Source organism: Heteronotia binoei, chromosome 8 (genome assembly GCF_032191835.1).
Source record: "Heteronotia binoei isolate CCM8104 ecotype False Entrance Well chromosome 8, APGP_CSIRO_Hbin_v1, whole genome shotgun sequence".
In the NCBI taxonomy this organism is placed as follows: domain Eukaryota; kingdom Metazoa; phylum Chordata; class Lepidosauria; order Squamata; family Gekkonidae; genus Heteronotia; species Heteronotia binoei.
This window is the reverse complement of record NC_083230.1, coordinates 95,985,032-96,011,089: the sequence shown is the minus strand read 5'-3', so window position 1 is coordinate 96,011,089 and position 26,058 is coordinate 95,985,032. Positions and strand designations below refer to the sequence as shown.

Genomic DNA, 26,058 nt, shown 5'->3' with positions numbered 1-26,058 from the left:
GAGGCAACTGCTTGTGCGGACTGGTTCATATGTGATGATCGTGTGTGAACCACACAGCCCATACTGACTTATCCCAGGTCACCTAATAAGCCCCCATTCAGCATGATGGAACCCACATCCTATTAGCTCTAGCATCTAGCATCACAAAATCAGTTCCAGGAATTGTTTCAAGCAAACCTCAGGTGAAGCACACGTAACCCTGGTGGTCCAGCCCATCTCTCAGAGTCAGCTCCTTCACTATCTCGTAAGGATGCCAGTCTCATGGTAGGACCTGGGGATCCCCTGGAGTTACAGCTCATCTCCAGACTGCAGAGATCAACTCCTTTGGTAGACAGTATGGCATGGTACCCCACTGAAGTCCCTGTCCCCCCCAGGCTCCACTCTCAGATCTCCAGGAGTTTCCCAACTTGGATTTGGTGTCCCTATCCCCCCCCCATCCCCTACCAGTGGGGCCTGGCAACCCTATCTAAGTGTGACCTTATGGTAGCTGTGCTATATGTAAGAAACAGGAATGCCAGCCACCAGCAGGAACCTAGGGATCCCCTGGAATTACAGATCATCTCCAGACAAGAGAGATCAGTTCCCCTGAAGAAAATGGATGCTTTGGAGGGTGGACTCTATGGCATTGTACTTCAGTGAGGTAAGGTTCTTGTCCTCCCCAGGCTCCATCCCCAAATCTCCAGGAAATTCCCAACCCAGATCTGGTAATTCTACCTCTCCATCCCTTGCCAGTAACCAGGGGAACACAGCAACCCTAATAAGCAAAAAGAAATCAGACTTCCACGGCAGACATGGTTCCCAACAGGCTGATTTCCAACTCACATGACAATCATTCCCTCTCCCCTCTTTCTGGCCAGTTGCCAGATGCAATTTTCTTCATCGAATGGAGGGAACAGGAGAGAGGCCAGCTTTTGACTGTTTACCACATTTAAGGCAAACAAATCTCCTGTGTCTTTAAGGCTTTTGCAGCATCAATTTTTTAATTTTAATTTTTCAGCCCAGACCTTTCCCTCCTGATAGCTTTTCGACCAGAAAGAGATGGGTGGGGAGGACAAACACACACACCTTTGTTAAAAGCATTTCATTTGGCCCCTGTTTTTGTGCCATCACGTAGGAAAGAACAGAGAGCTCTTTTTTGAAACACTGAAATCAGATTCACTGCTGCTTTTTGCTAAACCACTTTTTCAGATCCCATGACCAGGGAGTTTCAGTGGTGTTCTGTCCAGCCCAGGGCTTTTTTTGAGCAGGAACACACAGGAACGCAGTGTCAGGGTGTGTGACAATATGCAAATGAGTTCCTGCTGGGATTTTTCCACAAAAAAGCCCTGTGTGAAACAATGGTGACATCATGGGTGTGGCCTAATATACAAATGAGTTCCTGCTGAGCTTTTCCTACAGAAAAAGCTATGGTCCAGCCATATTCAGAACTAAAGCCCAGCTGGTATAATGGGGCTTGCCTACTCCCATTTATGATGGCTCATAGGAATGTTGCCTCTAATCTATGAAGCTGCCTTACACAGAATCAGACCACTGGTCCTTCTAGCTCATCATTGCCCATCCATTGCCCACTGAGGAGGGAGGGATGGTGGCTCAGTGGGAGAGCATCTGCTTGGTAAGCAGAAGGTCCCAGGTTCAACCCCCAGTATCTCCAACTGAAAAGGGTCCAGGCAAGTAGGCGTGAAAAACCTCAGCTTGAGACCCTGGAGAGCCGCTGCCAGTCTGAGTAGACAATATTGACTTTGATGGACCAAGGGTCTGATTCAGTATAAGGCAGCTTCATGTGTTCATATGTTCTGACTGGCAATGGTTCCCAACCCTACTCCCCAGATAGCCATTTGCCTGGAGATGCCAGTGTCTGAACCTTCTGCCTAGGGATATTCTACAACTAAGCTGCCCCTTCCTCTTTAATATAAGGAAAAAACTGGTATCAGAAGAAAATGGACTCTGCTCTGTAAACTCCTGCTGCCAGGAATGTGTGCCACAGAACTTCTTGTACTTGGAAAACTAATCAGTCCTTTTCAGAAAAAGTGAAATTGGACAGGAAATTGGAAAGGAATTTTGAGCAAGGCCATTTAATTCATGCAGGTGAGTGTTTTGTAGTTTACACCTTTACACACATGCATAAAACACGTGTATGCAGTGTATTATTAAGGTATTAACCATTTGGCATTAAACATCCAGAAGACATTCTGGAAAACACAGGGTTGCCATCTCCAGCTTGGAAAATTCCTGGAGATTTGGGGGGATGGTGGAAGGAGCTTACAAGGGATGAATGATATAGACTCCACCCCCTGAAGTGACCATTTTCCCCAGGGGAACTGATCTTTGTAATCTGGAGATCACTTATACTTCTGGTAGAGCTCCAAGCCCCAACTGGAGGCTTTAAAAGATAAAGGTAATCCCCTGTGCAAGCACCAGTTGTTTCCGACTCTGGGGTGACGTTGCTTTCACAACATTTTCGTGGCAGACTTTTTATAGGGTGGTTTGCCATTGCCTCCCCTAGTCATTTACACTTTACCCCCAGCAAGCTGGATACTCATTCTACTGATCTCAGAGGGATGAAAAGGCTGAGTCAATCATGAGCCGGCTACCTGAACCCAGCTTCCGCCGGGATTGAACTCAGGTTGTGACCAGAGTTTAGACTGCAGTACTGCAACTTTACTACTCTGTGCCACTGGGCTCCTAACTGGATGCTAGCAATATAATTTGTGTGTTATCTATAAGTGCATCTGGAGATGGAACTTGCCTGGAGATGAGCTGCAATTCCAGCGGATCTTCAGGTCCTACTTGGAGACTGGCATTCCTAGCTGTGTACCTAAAATTAACAGTGCACTTTCTGTTGGCTCTTGCGCCTTTTAACTCTTTGCTGTGCCCCCTAGGCACATGGGCTCCAGCTTCCAGGTGGTGGCTGGAAATTTTCTGGGATTATGACTAATCTCCAGGTGACAGAGATGAGTTCACCTGGAGAAAATGGCCACATTGAAAAATGGACTCTTTGGTATTATACCCCACTTAAGTCCCTCCCTTCCCGCAAACCTTGTCCTCCTCAGGCTGCACCCCCCAAATCTCCAGGTATTTCTCAACCTGGAGGTGGCAACCCAGCCGCCAGCCCTTGATCCAACTGGTTCCACTTTCGCCAGATTTGTGCCTTCCAAGAGTTGGTAAATTTAATAGCTGAAGATCACATACCCTTTTAGCAAATGTTCCATTCCACAGTTAATTATGAGGACTTTTCAATATCAATGCCCTCATAAGCACTGGAGCTATCATAATTCATACCATAGTATTCTCCATGACTATGTATGGGCATGAAAGTTGGGCCGTGAAGAAAGCCAACGAGAAGAAAGTTGAATAATTTGAAATGTGGTGTTGGAGGAGAATTTTGCAGATACCGTGAACAACCAGAATGGGTTGCAGATCGTGGGTTGCAGTGGGTTCCAGATTGAATCAAGCCTGAATTCTCCCTAGAAGCTAAACTGAGTAAACTGAATCTATCATAGTTTGGTCACATTATGAGAAGCCAAGACTCAATGGAAAAGACAATAATGCTTGGAAAAGTTAAAAGGCAGTGGGAAAAGAGGAAAAGCCAACTTGACAGGGATTGACTCGATACAGGAAGCTACGGCTCTAAATTTGCTAGTCCTGAGCAATGCTATTAAGGAAAGGACATTCTGGAGGTTATTCATTCATAGGGCTGCCATAAATCAGAAACAACTTGGTGGCACTTTACACACACACACTCTCACAATCTGAAGACTGAAAAATACACATATTTGTCTTATGCTCTACAAGCATGGCCTAATTGTCCTCAAGACCAATAACGTCAGGCATGGGTGGTCGTTATACTTTCTGATCTTTTTAATAAAGCAGAAGTCTATGCATGCATGAGCACAAAAACTTGTACCTTGAATAAGACTTTGTTGGTCTTAAAGGTGCCACTGGACTCAAACTTTGTTCTGCTGCTTCAGATCAACACAGCTAACTACCCAAAAATTATTCCAGTATTTCATGAGTCAAGAGCTCACTTCCTCAGACATATGGAATTTTCATCCTGGACAAAATCTGTGGAGGTGGCACATGTTCCTTATGGATTAATGCTCCATGCATCTGATGGAAGTGAGCTCTGACTCAACAAAGCTTCTGCGGGAATAAATTGTGTTAAATCTTCCAGGTGCTACTGGACTCCTGGTTCCTTTTGCTGCTGCCACAGACCGAAACCTCTACCCATCTCTGGAGCTCCATTTAATCATTTGTAGCATCTGTGCGAGAAGCATCCCCGAGCATGGCAGATTTTAGAGCTTTGGAGAAACCTTGGAGTTCAAACTTTCTAATTCATTCATTTATTTTTTTGCATTCTGAGTAGCCTTTTGTCGTTGTTTACTTGACTTTTGCCTTTTTGGAAACCCGCACAGCTGCTAAGAAATGTTACATTTCCTTGCATTTACATTAATTAGTATACGAAGCCGCATTAGTTGCCGGCGACAAAAATAGATTAAGCAACGCTTTTCCAAAGGAGGAGGGAACCCTACTGACAACAACAACTCGAGGGCGGGGAGGGGTCAGGAGGCGTGGCGCAGCAGCTCCGCGCCCTCCGGGTTCCCTAGGTGACGCGCGGGCGGGGGGCTCGCGTCATGACGTCAGGGTGTTTCCCGGTGACGTCCCTTCGGGCATGCGCGCTGGCGGCGATTCTGGGTGACGTCACGGTCGGGGTGTGACGTGTAGCCTCCTAGAAGCCTCTCGCTGCGGATTCCTCGGTTTTTCTTCCCTTCCTCCTCCTTCCCCTCCTTCCGCTACGGGTCGCGGCTGGGGGCGGCCGGGTCGTCAGGGGCGACACGGCTCCCCCTCTCCTCCTCCCTCCTTCTCCTCCTCGGCCCCCTCCCCCTCCCCAGCGCTTCGGTCCAAGATGGCGGCGCTGAGCAGCGCCGAGGGGGCCTCGCTCTTCAACGGGGACATGGAGCCCGAGCCGCCTCCGCCTGGGGCCTGCTACGCGGGGGGCAGCGGCAGCGCCGGAGGAGACCCCGCCGTCCCTGAGGAGGTGAGGGCGGAGAAGGAGGCTGGCGGGAGGACCGGCCTGGCAACGCGAGACCCCCCCTCCCCCGTTCCCGTGGCTGAGGGGATCCTACGGGGCAAGGCGGGCAGGCGGGCGGGCTGCTCTGTGGGGTGTCGGCCGCAGAATGGCAGCAGGGGGGCTGCGGGCTTGGGGCGCTGGAGATGCGTGGCTAGCGGAGGATGCCCCCAGCAGCAGCAGGGTCTGAGTTGGCTGCGGAGGGGGACGGCGGGGCCAGAAGCGAAGTGAGGCAAAGGTAGGGGGGGAATTGGAATCTGTTGGGAACAGCCAAAGATGGGGGAAGGGGGGAATCTTTACCCTCCCCCTGCCTGCCTTGTGCAGGTGAAGGTTTAAGAACATAAGAGAAGCCATGTTGGATGAGGCCAGTGGCCCCTCCAGTCCAACACTGTGTCACACAGTGGCCAAAAAAACCCAGGTGCCATCAGGAGGTCCATCAGTGGGGCTAGAAGCCCTCCCACTGTGCTCCCCTCCAAGCATCAAGAATACAGAGCATCACTGACACGGACAGAGAGTTCCAATAATACGCTGTGGCCACTGATGGACCTCTGCTCCCAGCAGCGAGACAAACAGGATCACCTGCTCATGTCAGCACCTTCGAGCTGCTGCTGCTGCTGGAGGCACAGGCGCCACAGCCCGGCGAAAAGTTGGCAGCCCAAGTTGCTGCCGGCAGGGGAAGAGGCTGACCAGATTTGGGATCTCTCTCCCCCCCCCCCCCCCCCGGTCATATTCCACTGGTATTTAAAGGGCCTCGATTTGCTTTTGTTATTCTATTCGTATTTTCTTTTTCTTGCTTTTTTGGCTTCTCTTGCAGGCAACTTGTGTGTCCGGGTAAATTACCTGGAACAAAAAGTTCCATCTGCATTCCCCATTCCACCCTGGGAGCCCATGTGCAGCTCTCTCTGGAATTAACTAGGTTCCCTGGAAGGTTAAAGGAATTCAATGAGGGAGGGAGAAGCCAAAGCATCTCTTCAGCCCCCCCCCCCCCCATCTGTCTTTTGCAGAGGTTGATTTGCTTGTGCTTTGACAGGACCAATTTGTACAGCTGTTTGAGTAGGTGGGTTGGGTTGTTACCCTGCAAGACAGAGGTGTTGAAAGCTCCCTGTGGATTGTATTTTTTTTTAAGCCAGAGTCACGTGGCCTCTTGGGCAAGGATGGGGCTGTGGGCTTTGTTAGGCTCCTTGTTTGGTGGTGGTGAAGTAGAGTGATTTCTTGCACCCAAATTAATCTCTGGTGCAGAAAATTGCATTGAGCTCTGATGCTGCGTGCCATAATCAAGGCCCAGGTCTTTATTTATGTGACATAGTTTCACAAGTAAATGTTTCTAAAACAGCTTATAGGGGCAGGGATGGGGTGAGATGATTCTTACAAGCATATGATCAGAAAGTACGTGCAAATGTAGCTTGCTGAGTTATCAGTAACACATGCTTTTTGTATAGCTGCTTAGTGAGAGCTGTCATATTCAGAACTGTACCAGATGCTTTTGTATTGCAGATTGGAGGCTCTCTGACAGGGCTCCTGTGGCTTTTGTAGTTATGTATGAAATATGGAGGCCAAGAAATAAGAGTTACATTGCTTATTCTTACTCTATAACTATAGTCTGACATTGAGGTGCTTAAAACTGTGGGGCAAGATAAGGTCACACTAGAGAACATCTAGTACACTTTCTTTGACTTTAGTGCTATGATGCATTTTTTTTACTCTAGTATGCTTTACATCGGGGTGGCCAATGGTAGCTCTCCAGAAGTTTTTTGACTACAACTCCCATCAACCCTCAGCCATTGGCCATGCTGGCTGGGGCTGATGGGAGTTGTAGGCAAAAAACTTCTGGAGAGCTACTGTTGGCTACCTCTGCTTTACATAATTATTTGTAATATTGAGAGTTGTCATAGAACTGTGTCTTTTATGACAGGTATAGGGCTTATGGCAAATCCATGGTTGACAGCAGCTACCTACATTTTAGTGCAGACAATTCAAATATTTGTGATATCTTTTTCTGTCTTTCTCATACAGAGTATTTCTAAGCAAAATATAATTCACTCAGAGTGTGTACTAAGTTTGTTTGTGTTGCAGAAATGGGGAGGACTGATGTAATGCCATAGCTTCAGCAGCAAGTTCCCCATTCAAATCTCACCTCTGTCATGAACTCACTAAGGGTCTTGGTTGAATCTCTCTCTGCCTCAACTTCAGCCTTTGTCTTCAAAATGGGGATCTGACTATAGAGAGCTGTTGTTGGTTTTCGTGTAATACTTTATTCTAAAGGGGTATACATGCACTATGTATATTGTGCATCTTATTGAGATACGGAAATATGTATCTTGGGTTATGGAAAGATGACTGGCTCATTACAGAATAAACACAATTATCCCAATACTTTTTAATGTACATATGCATGCAAAGACTTGGCCATAGTAATGCTTTCATGCTGATGGCTGGCTGCTCGCCTACAATTTGTTAGTAAGAATTCCATGTAAGAATCTAGTCTCATTACTATTGCTAACAATGGATTCCTGGTAATCAGAGTTGCTCATAAAGAAGGCTTAATTACCTCCCCCCAGAAGCATCTGCCAGGTGTTGGGGCAATCAAAGGTCTACTGCTTCTGAATATGGAAGTTCCTTTTGTCTGTCATTACTAATATGATTGATAGATGGATTCCCTATAGGATTTTTGTTTTTGAAGCCTTGTGAACTAGAGGTGCCTGCTGTATATTGTGGCAAAGAATTATTTACTTCTACTGCATGACTCAAACTAATTTTCACTGGGTGTATGAAATGCTGCCAAGTCCCAGCCGACTTATATTGACCTAGTGTTTTCAAGCAAGAGACTAATAGGTGGTTTGCCATTACCTGCCTTTGCATATCAGCTCTGGTGGTTTCCCATCCAAATACTGACCAGGGCTGACATTGCTTAGCTTCCAATATTGGGCTAGCCTGGGCCATTAGTAAAGTTATATTGCTTAGGTGGAACAGGAAACTTCTGTAACGTTCTTTGGATCCCTTGTGGGGAAAGCAGCATAGAAATACCCCTAAGTATTTAGGTTTTCTTGTAGACTGAACAATAATACATTTTATTGGATGACCCCAAGGTCTAGTCTTTTAAGAGAAAGCTTTTTTTCTTTTTCATATTGTAATTTTCCTCTGATGCCTGATTAGGCAGACTAGTAAGGGGGGGTTTTAGTGATTGGGTTATTTTTTTAAGAACATTACACAGATAAGTGAAATGTATCTTGATGGGGATGGTGGTATCAAGATTCAGAATAGGTAGGCAATAGGGAAATTATTTCAGGCTGCGTTTAGGGATAGCAGTAGAGAAGCATCTGGTAAAAGAAAGATGCTGCCCCACAGGCATTTTGGTAATAAGTATACTTGCATGGAGTGGTGTGAATGGGGTGGACCCTGTGCCAGTAACCTAATCTTGTCTGATCTCAGAAGCTAAGCAGGGTCCTGATTAGTATCTGGGTGGACTCGAAGGAAGTCCAGGGTTGGGAGACAAGGAATGGCAAACCACCTCGAAACGTCACTTGCCTTGAAAACCCTATGGGGTCACCATAAGTTAGCGGTGGCTTGATACTTTCCAACACCACCACTTAAGAAGAATTGATTAAGCTTTTATATAGCATATTTTGAGAGCCTTTGTGTACAATAACATGGTAACTCAGTTTTGCTTGAAATTTCCTGTGGCCCTAGTTATGTTCACTTCAAAATATCTGAAAGGGAGTTCTTTGCCACACTTATTTATTTTATTGGATTTATATCCTGCCCTCCCACCGAAGCAGGCTCAGGGCAGCTCACAATACATACCTTTCAATAAAAACATTTACATTAAAAACATTAAACAGCTTAAAAATAATTTGGTGCTGGCTGCATGCTCCTCTCTGTTAAGCTTGAGTTTCTTGCTTCTGCATTTTGAGTTGAAGATGATATTGGATTTATATCCTGCCCTATACTCTGAATCTCAGAGTCTCAGAGCGGTCACAATCTCCTTTACCTTCCTGACCCACAACAGACACTCTGTGAGGTAGGTGGGGCTGAGAGAGCTCTGACAGCAGCTGCCCTTTCAAGGACAACTCCTACGAGAGCTATGGCTGACCTAAGACCATTCCAGCTGCAAGTGAAGGAATGGGGAATCAAACCTGGTTCTCCCAGATAAGAGTCCACACACTTAACCACTACACCAAACTGGCTGGTTTTTTGGCCACTGTTCCTCATGAGTGGGAATCAGCCTTAGTTTTACTATCCATATTATTGTTTGCTGGCCAGCAGCTTTCTAATTGTATCTAAGGATTTTTAAAGTTCTGAATGAAGGACTGTTGAACTGACCTGCCGTGATCTTACCATGTGTCACCATTTTACTTTTTCAAGAAAGTTCAGCTAAACTTTTATTTCGAGGTTGTGGATGGATTGCTTAAACAGTGGATGGGGTTACAGTTCCTTGACTTGATTATGCATTGAGATTCAGTCAGTTTATTTTTTAAAGTGCATGTTGAAGATATGTGGTCTCCATGGCATTTGATTGGTTTAATCAATAAGATGACTAGCATTGGATGACATATCTAATTTTTAATCTTGTGCCTTGGTTGAGGCCTATGAAAGTCAAGAAAGTTTGTCCTACAACATACCTGGGCAACTAGTGTTTTTGCAGTCCCCAGCTAGCAGCAATAACAGGAGCTTTAACTGGGCTCTGCTAACCTGCTGTATGTGGCTGGTGAGTTGCAGTTAACTTGGTGTGTTATAAATTGTGCAGACTTGGTGTGGTCTTGTAAGTATCTTGGAGACATGAAAAGCAGTCAGCACTGAAAATGAGATATTAGGTATGGAGAAGCAGGTTGCTGAGGGACTGAACCCTTCATAAGCGATCTGTTTGAAAGAATTGTCTGCAGTTGACGAGCCTGAAGAACAGCTGAGCAGTCTAGCAGTGTTGTCAATTGAAAATTGTGTTTTTTGCCAACTCATCTTGGAAAAGTTAACATTTTTCTGGAGAAAAAATGCAAGGTGACTATAATCAGATTGGCAGGCATGTTGTTGGGGAAAATTACTTATGCACCTGTACTGAGCAAGGCTAATATTGCCATTCCAAGAGATGGAAAGCATTCAATAGGATATCATCTGCTTAAAGAAATCTCAGTTGACTCTCAATACAGTAATGGGTTATATTAAATCTGCATGATTTCCATGTGAATAATATAGTTTTGAAGCAAATAACATGCTTTATTTCTAGCTGATACATTTATGTATCTTAGCAGGTGCCATATGAGAAGAGGCATTCCCTGTTTGTGAGAGAGGGAATGCCTCTTCCAAGGTGCCAGCCCTGCATGTTTCTTTTATGTTGGAAGCTAAGCAAGGTTGACCTTTATCAGTATTTGGATGGGAGACTTCCATGGAATATCAGGGTCATGACACGGCAAACCACCTCTGAACCTTGAAAACCATATAGCAGGGGTGTCAAACATGCAGCCCGGGGGCTGAATCAGGCCCCCGAGCAACTGGCTGTCATCTGTTTCCTTCTCCCTATATCTTGCTTCCATCTGCATCTCAGTTTGCTTTACAAGGCTTGCTCAATTGTACAGGAGCTACAGAGCAAAACCTCAATTTTCTCCATTGGTTGAGGCTTCTCCCCTTCCTGGGGAGGGAGGGAAAGAGCCAGAGCTTCCTTTGCCCAGTTCCCTGGATCCCATGGAAGAAATACAAAGAAAGCATTTTTTAGACCAACAAGTGCTAATGTTTTAAGCATGTTTTATTTTAAGTTAACAAAAACCCTTTAGTCATGTTTGTCCATGTCCTTTAAAAAGTTTATATCTCTGCTACCTAATCTTAAATAGGTACACACATGACCTGGCCCAACATGGCCCAGCCCAACATGGCCCAGCCCAACAAAGTCTCATTTATGTCAGATCCGGCCCTCAAAAAAATGAGTTCGACACCTCCGTAGGGTCACCATAAGTCAGATACATGTGTGTGTATGTATTTATTTTCCTGGTTTAACTGAAGGTATCTTTTCAATCAGTTACTCTGTCTTATTGAGTAAAATGTTAAAGCCCAGGTATTCGCTATATAAACTCTCCTAGTTTATAGTCTCTAAATAATTATTTGCCCATGGTTGAAATCAGTTTTGTTAACTAAAAATAAACTCACTCTTTGTGTTGAAAATAGATGTATCATTACTGGCTCAGCATCAGCATTCCACAAGCGCACTCACAAGCGGCGAGGGTGTTTTTGTTACCTTGGCAAGTTGGAAGCCATGGCTGGGAGGCTGCACAGCCTCATGCCTTGGCTGCCAGCCCACACAGCCATTGCCAATGCCGGCAGAGGCAAAGAAGACAGCAGGCTGATAGCTGGGGCAGTGGGAGAGGAGGTGGGAGAGGACTAGGTGTCCCACAGGAGCTGAGAGAGCAGGTGACTGTCCAGCCTACTGCTTGGCCTCCTTTATTGATTGCCACCTCAAGGAAGCTGGCCGCCCATTGCTTTCCTATAGAGGTAGGAGTGCTGGTGGTAGAGAAGAGTCCCATAGCAAGACTCCATAACAGCAGGTGGGGTTGATGAGAGGGGAGGGAAATGGGGATACTTCCCATCAGGCTTCTTTAATTGGGGGAGGGGTTATAATTAAACCACCTGAAATCTTCCTTCTTTTCTTATCCAATCAATTGGTAATTCCAGTTTTTTTTTCTTCATCTGAAAAATGAAGCATGGATCCTCCTACCCTATCTGTAGTCTTTCTCTGTCTTATTATGCAACCAGGAGTTTGGTCTTAGGGTTTCTATCTCTCCGTACTACCACTGTTATGAATCTATTTTCTGAAATTTGCTTCACGCATTTCTGTCTTTTTAAACATACTTTTCTTCAAGATTGTTTCCCCCTCCAGCCCGAAATCAAATTTTCTTTTCGCTCTCATCCATTTGCACCCTCATCTTGCCACCCCCAAATTTGCCTCTCACCTCGGCTTTTAAAAATGCTTTTTATTGCAATTTAGAGTTGCGTATCTGAATCCTCATTCCCTTCTCACTTTCTTCCTAAAGCAATTTCTGACTTCCATTTTTTAATCACTTATGTTTGCCTGTCTCTCTCCCTCATTTGTATCCTCCTCTTACTTCCCCACCCTCTTAGCTTTCATTTGTTTTTCTTTGCAATAAAAGGGTATCTCATCTGGATCATCATTTCCTCCCCCTCCCCCTTTTCATTTGGGAACATACTGTTTTTTCTTGGCTTTTGTCTCCCTTCATGAGGTACATGAGAAACACCTGCTAACGTAAGAAAATTTCTGATCTATATATCTTATCGAACTTTTATTCTCCTTTTCCTCCAAGGAGCTCAGGCCCCAGCATATGTGGTTCTCCCCTTCTCCATACTGTTTTCACAAAAGTATTTTAAGGTAGATCAAACTGAGAGAAAAACTTGTCCAAGGTTACCCAGAAAGCTTCTGAGTGAGGATGTAAGTTACAGTCTCTGCAACCCTAATCAGACAACTGATAGACAAATTAAAAACTAATAAGTCACCGGGTCCGGATGGCATACATCCGAGAGTTCTGAAAGAACTCAAAGTTGAACTTGTGGATCTTCTAACAAAAATCTGTAATCTTTCATTGAAATCCGCCTCCGTTCCTGAGGACTGGAAGATAGCAAATGTCACCCCCATCTTTAAAAAGGGTTCCAGAGGAGATCCGGGAAATTACAGGCCAGTCAGTCTGACTTCAATACCGGGAAAGTTGGTAGAAACCATTATCAAGGACAGAATGAGTAGGCACATTGATGAACATGGGTTATTGAGGAAGACTCAGCATGGGTTCTGTAAGGGAAGATCTTGCCTCACTAACCTGTTACATTTCTTTGAGGGGGTGAACAAACATGTGGACAAAGGCGACCCGATAGATGTTGTTTACCTTGACTTCCAGAAAGCTTTTGATAAAGTTCCTCATCAAAGGCTCCTTAGAAAACTTGAGAGTCATGGAGTAAAAGGACAGGTCCTCTTGTGGATCAAAAACTGGCTTAGTAATAGGAAGCAGAGAGTCAGTATAAATGGGCAGTCTTCGCAGTGGAGGACGGTAAGCAGTGGGGTGCCGCAGGGCTCAGTACTGGGTCCCATGCTCTTTAACTTGTTCATAAATGATTTAGAGTTGGGAGTGAGCAGTGAAGTGGCCAAGTTTGCGGATGACACTAAATTGTTCAGGGTGGTGAGAACCAGAGAGGATTGTGAGGAACTCCAAAGGGATCTGTTGAGGCTGGGTGAGTGGGCGTCAACGTGGCAGATGCGGTTCAGTGTGGCCAAGTGCAAAGTAATGCACATTGGGGCCAAGAATCCCAGCTACAAATACAAGTTGATGGGGTGTGAACTGGCAGAGACTGACCAAGAGAGAGATCTTGGGGTCGTGGTAGATAACTCACTGAAAATGTCAAGACAGTGTGCGTCTGCAATAAAAAAGGCCAACGCCATGCTGGGAATTATTAGGAAGGGAATTGAAAACAAATCAGCCAGTATCATAATGCCACTGTATAAATCGATGGTGCGGTCTCATTTGGAGTACTGTGTGCAGTTCTGGTCGCCGCACCTCAAAAAGGAGATTATAGCATTGGAGAAAGTCCAGAGAAGGGCAACTAGAATGATTAAAGGGCTGGAGCACTTTCCCTATGAAGAAAGGTTGAAACGCTTGGGACTCTTTAGCTTGGAGAAACGTCGACTGCGGGGTGACATGATAGAGGTTTACAAGATAATGCATGGGATGGAGAAAGTAGAGAAAGAAGTACTTTTCTCCCTTTCTCACAATACAAGAACTCGTGGGCATTCGATGAAATTGCTGAGCAGAAAGGTTAAAACGGATAAAAGGAAGTACTTCTTCACCCAAAGGGTGATTAACATGTGGAATTCACTGCCACAGGAGGTGGTGGCAGCCACAAGTATAGCCACCTTCAAGAGGGGTTTAGATAAAAATATGGAGCACAGGTCCATCAGTGGCTATTAGCCACAGTGTATGTGTGTATATAAAATTTTTTGCCACTGTGTGACACAGAGTGTTGGACTTGATGGGCCGTTGGCCTGATCCAACATGGCTTCTCTTATGTTCTTATGTTCTTATGACACTTTTAAGTACAATGGATAAGCACCGGATCTCAGCAATATGCAGAAGCAGGTAATTATATATTCAAACACTTTTGGTCACTCACAAGATCTAACAAGAGGTCATGTTGTCTGTTTTAGGGATGTGGATAGGGAAAACGTCACCTTGTGATTACACTACAAGCGCATTTTATAAGTATGCTTGTCACTGTTAAGAGAACATTGCTGCAAAATAGAAGTTAAGAGAATATTGCTGCAAAATCATTACATTTTTATTCCAGTGTTTTCAGTAAGATTTTTTTTAGTTACAGAAATTAAAATACTTGTGGGAATCGCATTTTATTTTTCAAGCCTTCTACCTTGTTGAAGGCATAATTTGCTGTAATAAATTATCTTTGACAACATCTGACAGATGTTCTTCAACTGTTTGGTTCTTAACTCTTTTTGTAGTCTTGAGTTGTAACTAACCCCTTGTGAGCCTGTTGGAGAGAAAACAAGTATTTGTCAAAACTGCCATTAAGCTGCTCAGAGTTTTGTGGGGCATAAATCATATAAACAAACCAGTTAGGACTCTCAAGGCATACTAGTTATATGGAAATAAAATCAGTTGTGAGAGACCGAGAATTAATTTGATACCATAATTCTTGCAGGCATATGCTCCATGCATGCACAGAACTATTCTCATGTCATGTTTTGCGAGTGTTTCCATTGAAGAATAGAAAATGTAATTGGTGCAAAGATGATCATCCCCATCCTGATGGGATGGATTGCTAGGAAATAATACTCTCTCGGCTTGGCTTCGCGAACGAAGATTTAAGAAGGGTGCAATAGTCCACGTCTGCTGCAGGCTCGCTGGTGGCTGACAAGACCAATGCGGGACAGGCAGGTCCGGCCACAGTGGCTGCAGGGAAAAGTCTGATTTAGGGTTAGTGCTGTAGCAGTGCGATTCTTCCTCAATCTCCTTTTGTCCTCAAGACCAGCTATGCATGCGTTCTCAAAAGAAGAAACAGCCTGGTGGATGGTGTGCCTCCATGCTTTGCGATCTGAGGCTAGGTCAGACCACTGGTGATGGTTGATGCGACAGGTGCCAAGGAATTTCTTCAGGAGTCCTTGTACCTCTTCTTTGGTGCCCCTCTATTTCGATGGCCGGTGGAGAGTTTGCCATACAGGGCAATCTTGGGAAGGCGGTGGTTTTCCATCCTAGAAATATGCCCTGCCCAGCGCAGCTGCGTCTTCAACAGCAGTGCCTCGATGCTGGTAACCTCCGCCCGCTTGAGAACTTCAGTGTTGGTCACAAAGTCACTCCAGTGGATGTTGAGGATGGTGCGAAGGCAGCGCTGATGAAAGCGCTCAAGGAGTCGCAGGTGATGACGGTATAAAACCCACGATTCGGAGCCGTAGATGAGGGTTGTCATCACAACCGCTTTGTAAACATTGATCTTTGTGCCTTTTTTCAGATGCTTGTTGCTCCACACTCTTTTGTGCAGTCGGCCAAAGGCACGGTTTGCCTTTGCCAGCCTGTTGTCAATCTCCTTGTCGATCTTAGCATCTGAGGAGATGATGCACCCCAGGTAGCTGAACTGCTGGACTGTCTTCAGAACTGATTCACCCACAGTGATGCAGGGGGGGTGATAATCTTCCTGGGGTGCAGGCTGGTGGAGAACTTCTGTCTTCTTCAGACTAACTTCTAGGCCGAATAGCTTGGCAGCCTCTGCAAAGCAGGACGTCATATGCTGCAGAGCTGATACCGAGTGGGAGACGAGTGCAGCATCATCAGCAAACAGTAGCTCTCGGATGAGTTTTTCCATTGTCTTGGAGTGAGCCTTTAGTCGCCTCAGGTTGAACAGGCTGCCATCGGTGCGATAGCGGAAGTAGACACCATCGTCATCATCTAGATCTACTGCGGCTCTTTGAAGCATCATGCTAAAGAAGATCGTAAAGAGAGTTGGCGCGAGAACGCAGCCTTGCTTTACACCTGTGCCTATTGGGAAGGTCTCCGAGAGGTCGTTGCAGTGTCTGACTTGGCCTCGCTGGTCTTCGTGTAGCTGGATGATCATGCTGAGGAACCTTGGGGGACATCCTAAACGTTCCAAGATTTGCCACAGGCCTTTCCTGCTAACGGTATCGAAAGCTTTGGTAAGGTCGACAAAAGTCACATACAGAGCCTTGTTCTGTTCCCTGCATTTCTCTTGGAGCTGCCTGAGAACAAATACCATGTCGGTGGTGCTCCTGTTAGCTCTGAAGCCGCACTGGCTCTCTGGGAGGAGTTCTTCTGCAATGGCGGGCACCAGTCTGTTCAGGAGTATTCTGGCAAGGATTTTGCCTGCGATGGAGAGCAGGGTTATCCCCCGGTAGTTGGAGCAGTCTGACTTTTCCCCTTTGTTCTTGTATAGGGTGATGATGATTGCATCGCGAAAGTCCTGTGGTAATTTGCCTTGTTCCCAGCAGGTGACAAGTACTTTGTGAAGTGAGCTATGTAGTACTGTGCCCCCATGCTTCCAGATCTCTGGTGGAATTCCATCAACTCCCGCTGCCTTGCCACTTTTCAGTTGCTTGATGGCTTTAACAGACTCTTCTAGAGTGGGGATCTCATCCAACTCTGTTTTCACTGGTTGAAGTGGGGTGAGGTGAATTGCTGAATCTTGAACTACGCGGTTGGCACTGAAGAGAACCTGAAAATAGTCCGACCACCGGTTCAATATGGATGCCTTGTCTGTGAGGAGCACTTGGCCGTCTGCACTACCAAGGGACTCTGAGTCTGATATGATGGACCATATACTGCCTTCAGGGCTTCAGGGCCTCTTAAATCACCAGTGTCTGCACACAGCTGGGTTCTCTCAGCAAGCTTGGTCCACCACTCGTTCTGAATGTCTCGAAGCTTGCAGTGGAGGTTGCTACATACAGCGCGAAAGGTTGTTTTTTTCCCAGGACAAGAGGGCTGAGCAAGATGTGCTTGGTAGGCAGATCTCTTTTTCGCCAGTAAATCTTGGATCTCTTGATTGTTCTCATCAAACCAGTCCTTGTTCTTCCTTGTGGAGAACCCGAGGACTTCCTCAGAGATCTGCAGGACGGTAGTTTTTAGGTGTTCCCAGAGTGCTTCTGGAGAAGGGTCTGTGGGGCAACTGGGGTCCTCAATTCTTGACTGGAGTTTTGCCTGGAAGGCAGCTTTAACTTCGGCTGACTGGAGACTGCCAACCTGAAACTTCCTCCGAGGGATACCTCCTCTCCTGGGTGTGGGTTTAAAGTGAAGACGGAGATTGCAGCGTACAAGACGATGATCCGTATGACATTCTGCACTGGGCATTACTCGGGTGTGTAAGACATCTTGAAGGTCTCTCTGGTGCACCAGAATGTAGTCGATAAGGTGCCAGTGCTTGGACCGTGAGTGCATCCAGGTTGTCTTCAGACTGTTCTTCTGCTGGAAGATAGTGTTGGTGATGGTGAGCTGGTGCTCCATGCAGAATTCTAGCAGGAGGCGCCCGTTGTCATTGCAGTTGCCAATGCCGTGTTTGCCAAGTACTCCTTTCCAGGCTTCCGAGTCTTTAGCTACTCTGGCATTGAAGTCGCCAAGGATGATCACCTTGTCCTCTGTAGGGGTCTTCCGTACGAGGTTGTGTAGATCAGCATAGAACTTGTTCTTTTCTGCAGGATCTGCTTGAAGGGTTGGGGCATACACACTGAAGAGTGTTGCATGCTGCTTGTTTTGAAGTGGGAGGCGCATGGACATGATGCGATCTGAGTGACCTGTTGGCAGGTTTTCGAGTTTGGAGGCAATGGAGTTCCTGACCATGAAGCCAATGCCAGAAAGGCGCCTCTCAGCCTTTGACTTACCTGACCAGTAGAGGGTATAGCCAGCACCGTGTTCTTGAAGACTACCTTCCTCAGGGAAACGGACCTCCCTGAGAGCTGCTATGTCGATATTCAACCTGAGAATATCTAGAGCAGAGCGTCGTTCAGGGCGACCACTGTCTACTGTGTCAAGCATGGTTCTGATGTTCCAACACGCAAGCTTTACTCTTTGCACACTTTGTGAGGCAGGTGCATGCCTTTTCTTTGTTGTTATTTTTTGACCGCAAGTAAGGATGCCCGTTGACCGCGGCTAGCCAACTGGGGTGGAGGAGACGAGCTTTGTTTAGGCCACCTTTTCTAGGCCCCTCTCCGTGTGGAGCAAGCAGTGCTGTCCCTAGATAAGGCTGCTTGGTCGTTCAGGGTGCTGCCGAAAAATGCTTTCGTCTCCGGGTTAGCATCAGGCGACCAATACCCTGAACCGCCTACATGCAGGATCGGGACTGCGGCTTCCAGTGGCACCTTCCACCTGCTGTTTCGCCCCTTGCCCATCGCTGCAGGACTTGATGCGTTGTGGGTTGTGTATGTGGATATGCCCTTCAGGCCTGCGCAGAGGAATTTTTTTGGTGAAGCCCAGTGTGCGCGGTACTGGCTCCACCCTTTCACCTGGGGGTCATCTGCCATGGCCCAGTAAGCCGGGACGCCGGCAGCGAGTCCTCCAGGTGGTAGGTGTTACATTAACGAGCTCTATCTGCCCGGGTTTGATGTTAGAGTTTTCCTTCTCTTAGGCTGCCAGGGTTGGTGGGCCCAGCCTGCCCATCCGGTTATACCGCCGGACAATTCGGTCGCACCATGACGTAGCAAACTCTGTGAAAAACGGGGGGGGGGGGACCAGCGAGAGGCTGTTGCTACGGATGCAGTAATGCAGGAGAGGCCATTGCAGTGACCATCTGCCAGGCATAGCCAGACAGTGACCACGCGGCATTCACTACACCGGGAGAGGAGAGGCTATGTATTGCGCATACACTTTCCCTGGGGGGGTAGGATACCCAGAGGGAGCCCCCCCCCCCAGGAAATAATACTAGCACTTCAGTATTGCACTGGTTTTCTGTTGCCTTCCATGAACAGATCAGTATCCTAGGTTTGACTCATGGAGATGTACATGTCTCAGGCCCTGTGTCAATTGTTTCCTCCTTGTGTCTGGTTATTGTTGTTGCTGTTATCATCATTGTTGTTTTGTTATTGTTATTATTATTTAAATTTGTGAATTGCCTAATCCCTGCTGCTACTGCAGAGCTCTGGATGATGTACAACATTAATAAATTAATTAATATTAATTAATTAATAAATTAATTAATAATTATTATTTTTAATTATTATTATTATTTTTATTATTTTTAATTATTATTTAAATAATTATTAACATTAATAAAAACATCAAAACCATAGAATAAAATATATATAAATAGTACTAATATAAATATAAAAGAATCAGATGGCGATTTCATAATTACTTCCCAATTCCAGACTGCCAGCCACCTCGCAGGTAGGGTGGGACAAGGAACAGAGCAAGTCTGGAGAGCAAGGGAGGGTGCCAGCCAGAATGGAAACCGTCACCATCCTCAACCAAAAGCCTGGTGGAACATCTCTGCCTTACAAGCCCTGCATAATTGTTTACATTCCCACAGGGCCCTGATGGTGTTCAGCAGAGAGTTCCACCAGGTTAGAGCCATGACTGAAAAGGCCAAGGTTGAAGACAGCTGGATGTCTTTGGGGCCAGGGACCACCAAGCAGATTGCAGTCCAAAGAGCACAACCTTCTTCCAGGGACATACCAGAGGAGACAGTCCTGTAGATACAGTTTGAGAGCAGTTTAGGGGATCCCTCTTTAAGAAAGCATTTTGTGCTAGAGCAATGGTGTGAGAAGAGGGCTTCTCAGTGGCCGGAAACTTGTTAGAGACTCTTCAAGAACCATTATAAGGTCTGTCTGTGTTGGTTTGTGGGTAGGGTGGCAGGTTTAAAGGGTAGCAGGCTTTTAAAATAGTATGTTAACACGTATTGAATGTTGTGCAGCATCAATGGGCTTAAATAATTTACATCAGCTGCCCATAACCTTTGGAGTTGGTATGAGCTATAAATTTAAATAGGTAACATTAAAAATTAAATTTTTGTTTTGAGATGCCTGAGTTAAAGACATTTTGGCCTCTAGTCCATAGTTCTGATCATTGACATATTTTCTTGCCACAAATCACCCAAATATATTTGGGTCAAGATTCAAGTAATGCTGATGCTTTTCTTTTTGCAGCAAATAGGGGCTTTTTCACTTGCTTACCCAGTTGACAGTGGTATTTGCATAAAGAAGCAGTCCCTGCCCTCTAAAAAAATGAATTATGGAGGCCTGTAGATATGATCCTGCGATGGCATGATGTGTGTTTGTATGTGCGTGCATACACTCTTCTTTTGTGCAATGAGAATAGTTGGCCAGATAAGTTTTGTGAACCTAATTGACTTAACTGAGGGTATTGTTCTTTGATCATATTATGAGAAAACAGGAGTTGCTAGGAAAGACAATAATGATAGGAAAGCTGAAGGCAGCAGGAAAAGAGGAAGAGAAGACTGAGCGTGAGATGGATTGACTCAAAAAGGAAACCCTCCGTTTGCAGGATCTGAGAATGGCTGTTAATAATAGGGCATTTTGGAGGACATTAAATCTTTTTTTCTTTTCACAGTTGACTTACGGTGACCCCATATGGTTGTCAAGATAAGAGATATTTAGAGGTGGTTTGCCGTTGCCTCCATGTCATGACTCCAGTATTTCCTGGTAGTCTACTAGTCTCCCACCCAAATACTAGCCAGGGCTGACCCCACTTAGCTTCCAAGATCTGACGAGATCAGGCTAGCCTGAACTATCCAGGTCAGGACTACAGTAAAATCATAGGGTTGCCATAAGTCAGAAAGAACCTGAAGGCACTTAATGCGCACACAATTATAGTTAATTGTATACTGTTGTATGCTATTGACAATAGGAGGGCTCTTAGAATATTTCCGAGAAAGTGCTTTACAAATATTCAGAATATTTTGGGTATCATAGGGTTTCTTTCTATGACTTGGATTGATGGCAGTTTGAGTTGGAGAGCTTGATGGAAAGGCTGTCTGCTGATGTTCGTGCCAATGTTAAGCATTTTGGATTCATTGGTGGGACAAAGAACAAGCCCTCCCCAGACTAGGGTGGCCAGACCGTCCCGGTCTCCCGGGACATTCCCGGATCTGGCCACCCAATCCCGGATCCCGGGCTGCCTATACCGGGACCATTAAAGGTCCCGGTTTAGGCAGCCCCGGAGCCGGTGGGCCGCGGGCGCGGGCGGGGAAGGCGGCAGTGGTGGAGGCCTCTCCGTGGCCTCCGCTGGTCGCTGGAAGCCCTCCAGAGACTCTGGAGGGCCTCCAGCGACCAGCGGAGGCCGCGGAGAGGCCGCGGGGCACCCAGCGCTGGTCCCGGAAGGCCTTCCAGAGCCTCTGGAAGGCCTTCGGGGACCAGCGCCGGCCAGCGAAGGCTTCCCCGCGGCCTCCGCTGGTCCCTGGAGGCCCTCCAGAGACTCTGGAGGGCCTCCAGGGACCAGCGGAGGCCGCGGGGAAGCCGCGGGGCACCCGGCGCTGGTCCCGGAAGGCCTTCCAGAGCCTCTGGAAGGCCTTCCGGGACCAGCGCCGGCCAGCGAAGGCTTCCCCGCGGCCTCCGCTGGTCCCTGGAGGCCCTCCAGAGTCTCTGGAGGGCCTCCAGGGACCAGCGGAGGCCGCGGGGAAGCTGCGGGGCACCCGGCGCTGGTCCCGGAAGGCCTTCCGGGACCAGCGCCGGCCAGCGAAGGCTTCCCCGCGGCCTCCGCTGGTCCCTGGAGGCCCTCCAGAGTCTCTGGAGGGCCTCCAGGGACCAGCGGAGGCCGCGGGGAAGCCGCGGGGCACCCGGCGCTGGTCCCGGAAGGCCTTCCAGAGGCTCTGGAAGGCCTTCCCGGACCAGCGCCGGCCAGCGAAGGCTTCCCCGCGGCCTCTGCTGGTCCCTGGAGGCCCTCCAGAGTCTCTGGAGGGCCTCCAGGGACCAGCGGAGGCCGCGGGGAAGCCGCGGGGCACCCGGCGCTGGTCCCGGAAGGCCTTCCAGAGCCTCTGGAAGGCCTTCGGGGACCAGCGCCGGCCAGCGAAGGCTTCCCCGCGGCCTCCGCTGGTCCCTGGAGGCCCTCCAGAGTCTCTGGAGGGCTTCCAGGGACCAGCGGAGGCCGCGGGGAAGCCGCGGAGCAGCCGGCGCTGGTCCCTGGAGGCCTCCAGAGGCCAGCGCCGGTAGTGGAGAGGCCCGGCGCTGGTCCCTGGAGGCCTCCAGAGGCCAGCCCCGGCAGCTCCCTCCCTCCCTCGCCGCGAGGCCGCCGCTGGAGGACTCCCCGCCGCCGCCGCCGCTGGATCCGCCGCCCTGGAATAAGGTAAGGGGGCCGAAAGCGGGGCGGGGGGCGGCCTTCCTTTCTTCCCTCCCTCCTCCCTCCCTCCCTTCCTTCCTTCCATTCTTCCTTCCTTCCTTCCTTCCTTCCTTCCTTCCTTCCTTCCCTCACTCCCTTCCCTTCCTTCCTTCCTTCCCTCCCTCCCTCCCTCCTCCCTTTCTTCCTTTCTTCCTTCCTTCCCTCACTCCCTTCCCTTCCTTCCTTCCTTCCCTCCCTCCTCCCTCCCTTCCTTTCTTCCTTCCTTCCCTCCCTCCCTTGCCTTCCTTCCTTCCTTCCCTCCCTCCTCCCTTCCTTTCTTCCTTCCTTCCTTCCCTCCCTCCCCCCTTCCTTCCTTCCCTCCCTCCCTCCCCCTTCCTTCCTTCCTTCCCTCCCTCCCTCCCCCTTCCTTCCTTCCCTCCTTCCCTCCTTCCCTCCTTCCTTCCTTCCTTCCTTCCTTCCTTCCTTCCTTCCTTCCTTCCTTCCTTCCTTCCTTCCTTCCTTCCTCCCTTCCTCCCTTCCTCCCTTCCTCCCTTCCTTCCTTCCCTTCCTTCCTTCCTCCCTCCCTTCCTTCCTTCCTTCCTTCCCTCCCTCCCTTCTTCCTTTCTTCCCTTCTTCCCTTCCTCCCTTTCTCCCTTCCTTCCTTCCTTCCTTCCCTCCCTCCCTCCTTATGTTGTTATGTGATGCAGAGTGTTGGACTGGATGGGCCACTGGCCTGATCCAACAGGGCTTCTCTTATGTTCTTATGTGACGCAGAGTGTTGGACTGGATGGGCCACTGGCCTGATCCAACAGGGCTTCTCTTATGTTCTTATGTGATGCAGAGTGTTGGACTGGATGGGCCACTGGCCTGATCCAACAGGGCTTCTCTTATGTTCTTATGTGACGCAGAGTGTTGGACTGGATGGGCCACTGGCCTGATCCAACAGGGCTTCTCTTATGTTCTTATGTGACGCAGAGTGTTGGACTGGATGGGCCACTGGCCTGATCCAACAGGGCTTCTCTTATGTTGTTATGTGATGCAGAGTGTTGGACTGGATGGGCCACTGGCCTGATCCAACAGGGCTTCTCTTATGTTGTTATGTGACGCAGAGTGTTGGACTGGATGGGCCACTGGCCTGATCCAACAGGGCTTCTCTTATGTTGTTATGTGATGCAGAGTGTTGGACTGGATGGGCCACTGGCCTGATCCAACAGGGCTTCTCTTATGTTGTTATGTGATGCAGAGTGTTGGACTGGATGGGCCACTGGCCTGATCCAACAGGGCTTCTCTTATGTTATTATGTGACGCAGAGTGTTGGACTGGAGGGGCCACTGGCCTGATCCAACAGGGCTTCTCTTATGTGACAATACTGACTTTGGTGGACCCAAGCACTGATTCAGTGTAAGGGAGCTTTGTGTTTGTGTCTTCTAGTGCAATTTTGTTCTCAGATCCTGTATTTACTTCATCAGTATATGGGATAAGGCACTTTCTCAACTGTGCTGCATAATGCAGCCTATTTATTTTGTCCTGTTGGCTCTGTTGGCTTTATCTGCGCCACCTTCATCACTTTCGGGGTGTGGATCCCCCAGTGGAGTGGTCTCCCGACTCCCTCCGCCGGCTGTTTCTGATAGCCCTGCGCCCCCTCTTTCATTTGATATGTGTCCCGTGCGGGTGCCACCCTCCCGCCGGGAGATGCCGCAAAATGAGCCCCCTTGAGGCTTATGGCGGCAGGGCTCGGGGGAAGCGAGCTAGACTGCTGTTCTTTTGAGGGGTTATAGAGTGTTTCGAGCCCGTCCCTGTGGCATCGGTCCCATCATTGTGGGGCCCAGGGGGCCGGCGCAGCGGCACGCTGAAGCAGCCTGTCGGTCACTTCCAGGTTCCTGTCCTGCATCTTGACCGGTGTTATTAGTGACAGGCTGCTTCGGCGTGCCGCTGCGCCGGCCCCCTTGGTCCCACAACGATGGGACCGATGCCACAGGGACGGGCTCGAAACACTCTATAACCCCTCAAAAGAACAGCAGTCTAGCTCGCTTCCCCCGAGCCCTGCCGCCATAAGCCTCAAGGGGGCTCATTTTGCGGCATCTCCCGGCGGGAGGGTGGCACCCGCACGGGACACATATCAAATGAAAGAGGGGGCGCAGGGCTATCAGAAACAGTCAGCGGAGGGAGTCGGGAGACCACCCCACTGGGGGATCCACACCCCGAAAGTGATGAAGGTGGCGCAGATAGAGCCAACAGAGCCAACAGGACAAAATAAATAGGCTGCATTATGCAGCACAGTTGAGAAAGTGCCTTATCCCATATACTGATGAAGTATATACAGGATTTGAGAACAAAATTGTTTCCGGCGGTGATATTTGGGGGATTTTTGGGGACGTCACAGGAAGTGCTGTGAAGTCACTTCCTGTTTCCGGCAGGTGACGCGGGGGAAATGATGTCACAGGAAGTGATGCCACTTCCTGTTTCCGGTGGTGGCATGACATCACCGGAAGTGACGTCACCGGAAGTGACGTCACTTCCTGTTTCCGGCGGCGGGCGCGCTTCGCGCACGCGCACCCCCCCCCCCCCCCAGTGTCCCTGGCTGGCCTTCAGACATTATGGTCACCCTACCCCAGACCAGTTTAGAAGCAGAACAGAAAACTGTATCCAGGGCAAAAGTCATGGCAGCTTCTGCTACATAGCCAGCAGATTTGATCTTGAACCACCAGTATGCTTCTTTACCATGTGGAGAAATACCCTGTCACTTTTTTTTTTTGCTAATATTAATTTGTAATAATAAATAATAATAATAACTTTTTATTTATATCCCACCCTCCCTGCATAGCAGGCTCAGGGCGGCTTACAACACATAAATACAGTATACAATAAAACCATAATACATAATAATACTTTTAGATAAAACCATCATTTAAAACAGCTTATATTAAATTAAATTAACATTAAGGTGCTATAACATAGATCTTATGAAATTCAGTGGCTAATAACATCTTCAGCGTATCTATCTTATCTCAGCATTAAGTGAAGGCCAATTTAAATAGAATGGTCTTGCAGGCCCTGCGGAACTGGTCCAAGCATCGCAGGGCCCGCACTTCCTCCGGGAGTTGGTTCCACAGTAGTGGAGCTGCGACAGAGAAGGCCCGTTCCTGGGTAGTCTTCAATCTGGCCTCCTTTGGCCCAGGGATATTCAACTGGTTCTTTCCAGCTGACCTCAGCACTCTCTGGGGTTCATATGGGGAGAGACGGTCCCTCAGGTAGGCAGGTCCTCAGCCATATAGGGCTTTAAAGGTAATGACCAGCACTTTGTAACAAACCTGGTATACCACTGGCAGCCAGTGCAGTTCGTGCAGCCCCGGCCGTATATGCTCCCATCTCGGGAGTCCCAACAACAGCCTAGCCGCCGCGTTCTGCACCAGCTGCAGCCGCGGGGTTCGGCACAAGGGCAGCCCCATGTAGAGGGCGTTACAATAATCCAATCTCGAGGTGACCATTGCATGGATCACCATTGCTAGGTCCCGGCGCTCAAGAAAGGGGGCCAGCTGCTTTGCCCAGCGAAGATGAAAAAATGCGGACTTGGCAGTGGCCGCTATCTGTGCCTCCATTGACAGTGTAACAAAATTTTAAAGTACTAACCTTATTAATCTGTTGCCACAATAAAACCACTTGGGTTTTTAAAATGCATCATACTGCTCTGCTCTGTTCTTTTAGTCAGTTGATTGTGAGAATTTATTC

The 26,058-nt window shown here is 48.1% G+C and overlaps 1 protein-coding gene across 5 annotated transcripts in view; it reads left to right on the top strand.

Moving 5' to 3' along the window:
• The first annotated feature begins 4,680 nt into the window (after positions 1–4,680).
• BRAF (B-Raf proto-oncogene, serine/threonine kinase) overlaps positions 4,681–26,058 on the top strand; it is an 80,466-nt gene continuing 59,088 nt past the window's right edge. For 2 of the 5 annotated variants that reach the window (XM_060245673.1, XM_060245675.1), the window contains exon 1: positions 4,681–5,035. In XM_060245673.1, the coding sequence (XP_060101656.1) occupies positions 4,904–5,035 (132 nt within the window). In that variant the 5' untranslated portion in view covers positions 4,681–4,903. The remainder of the gene's footprint in view (positions 5,036–26,058) is intronic. The other 3 variants (XM_060245677.1, XM_060245674.1, XM_060245678.1) reach the window with 2 other exon arrangements.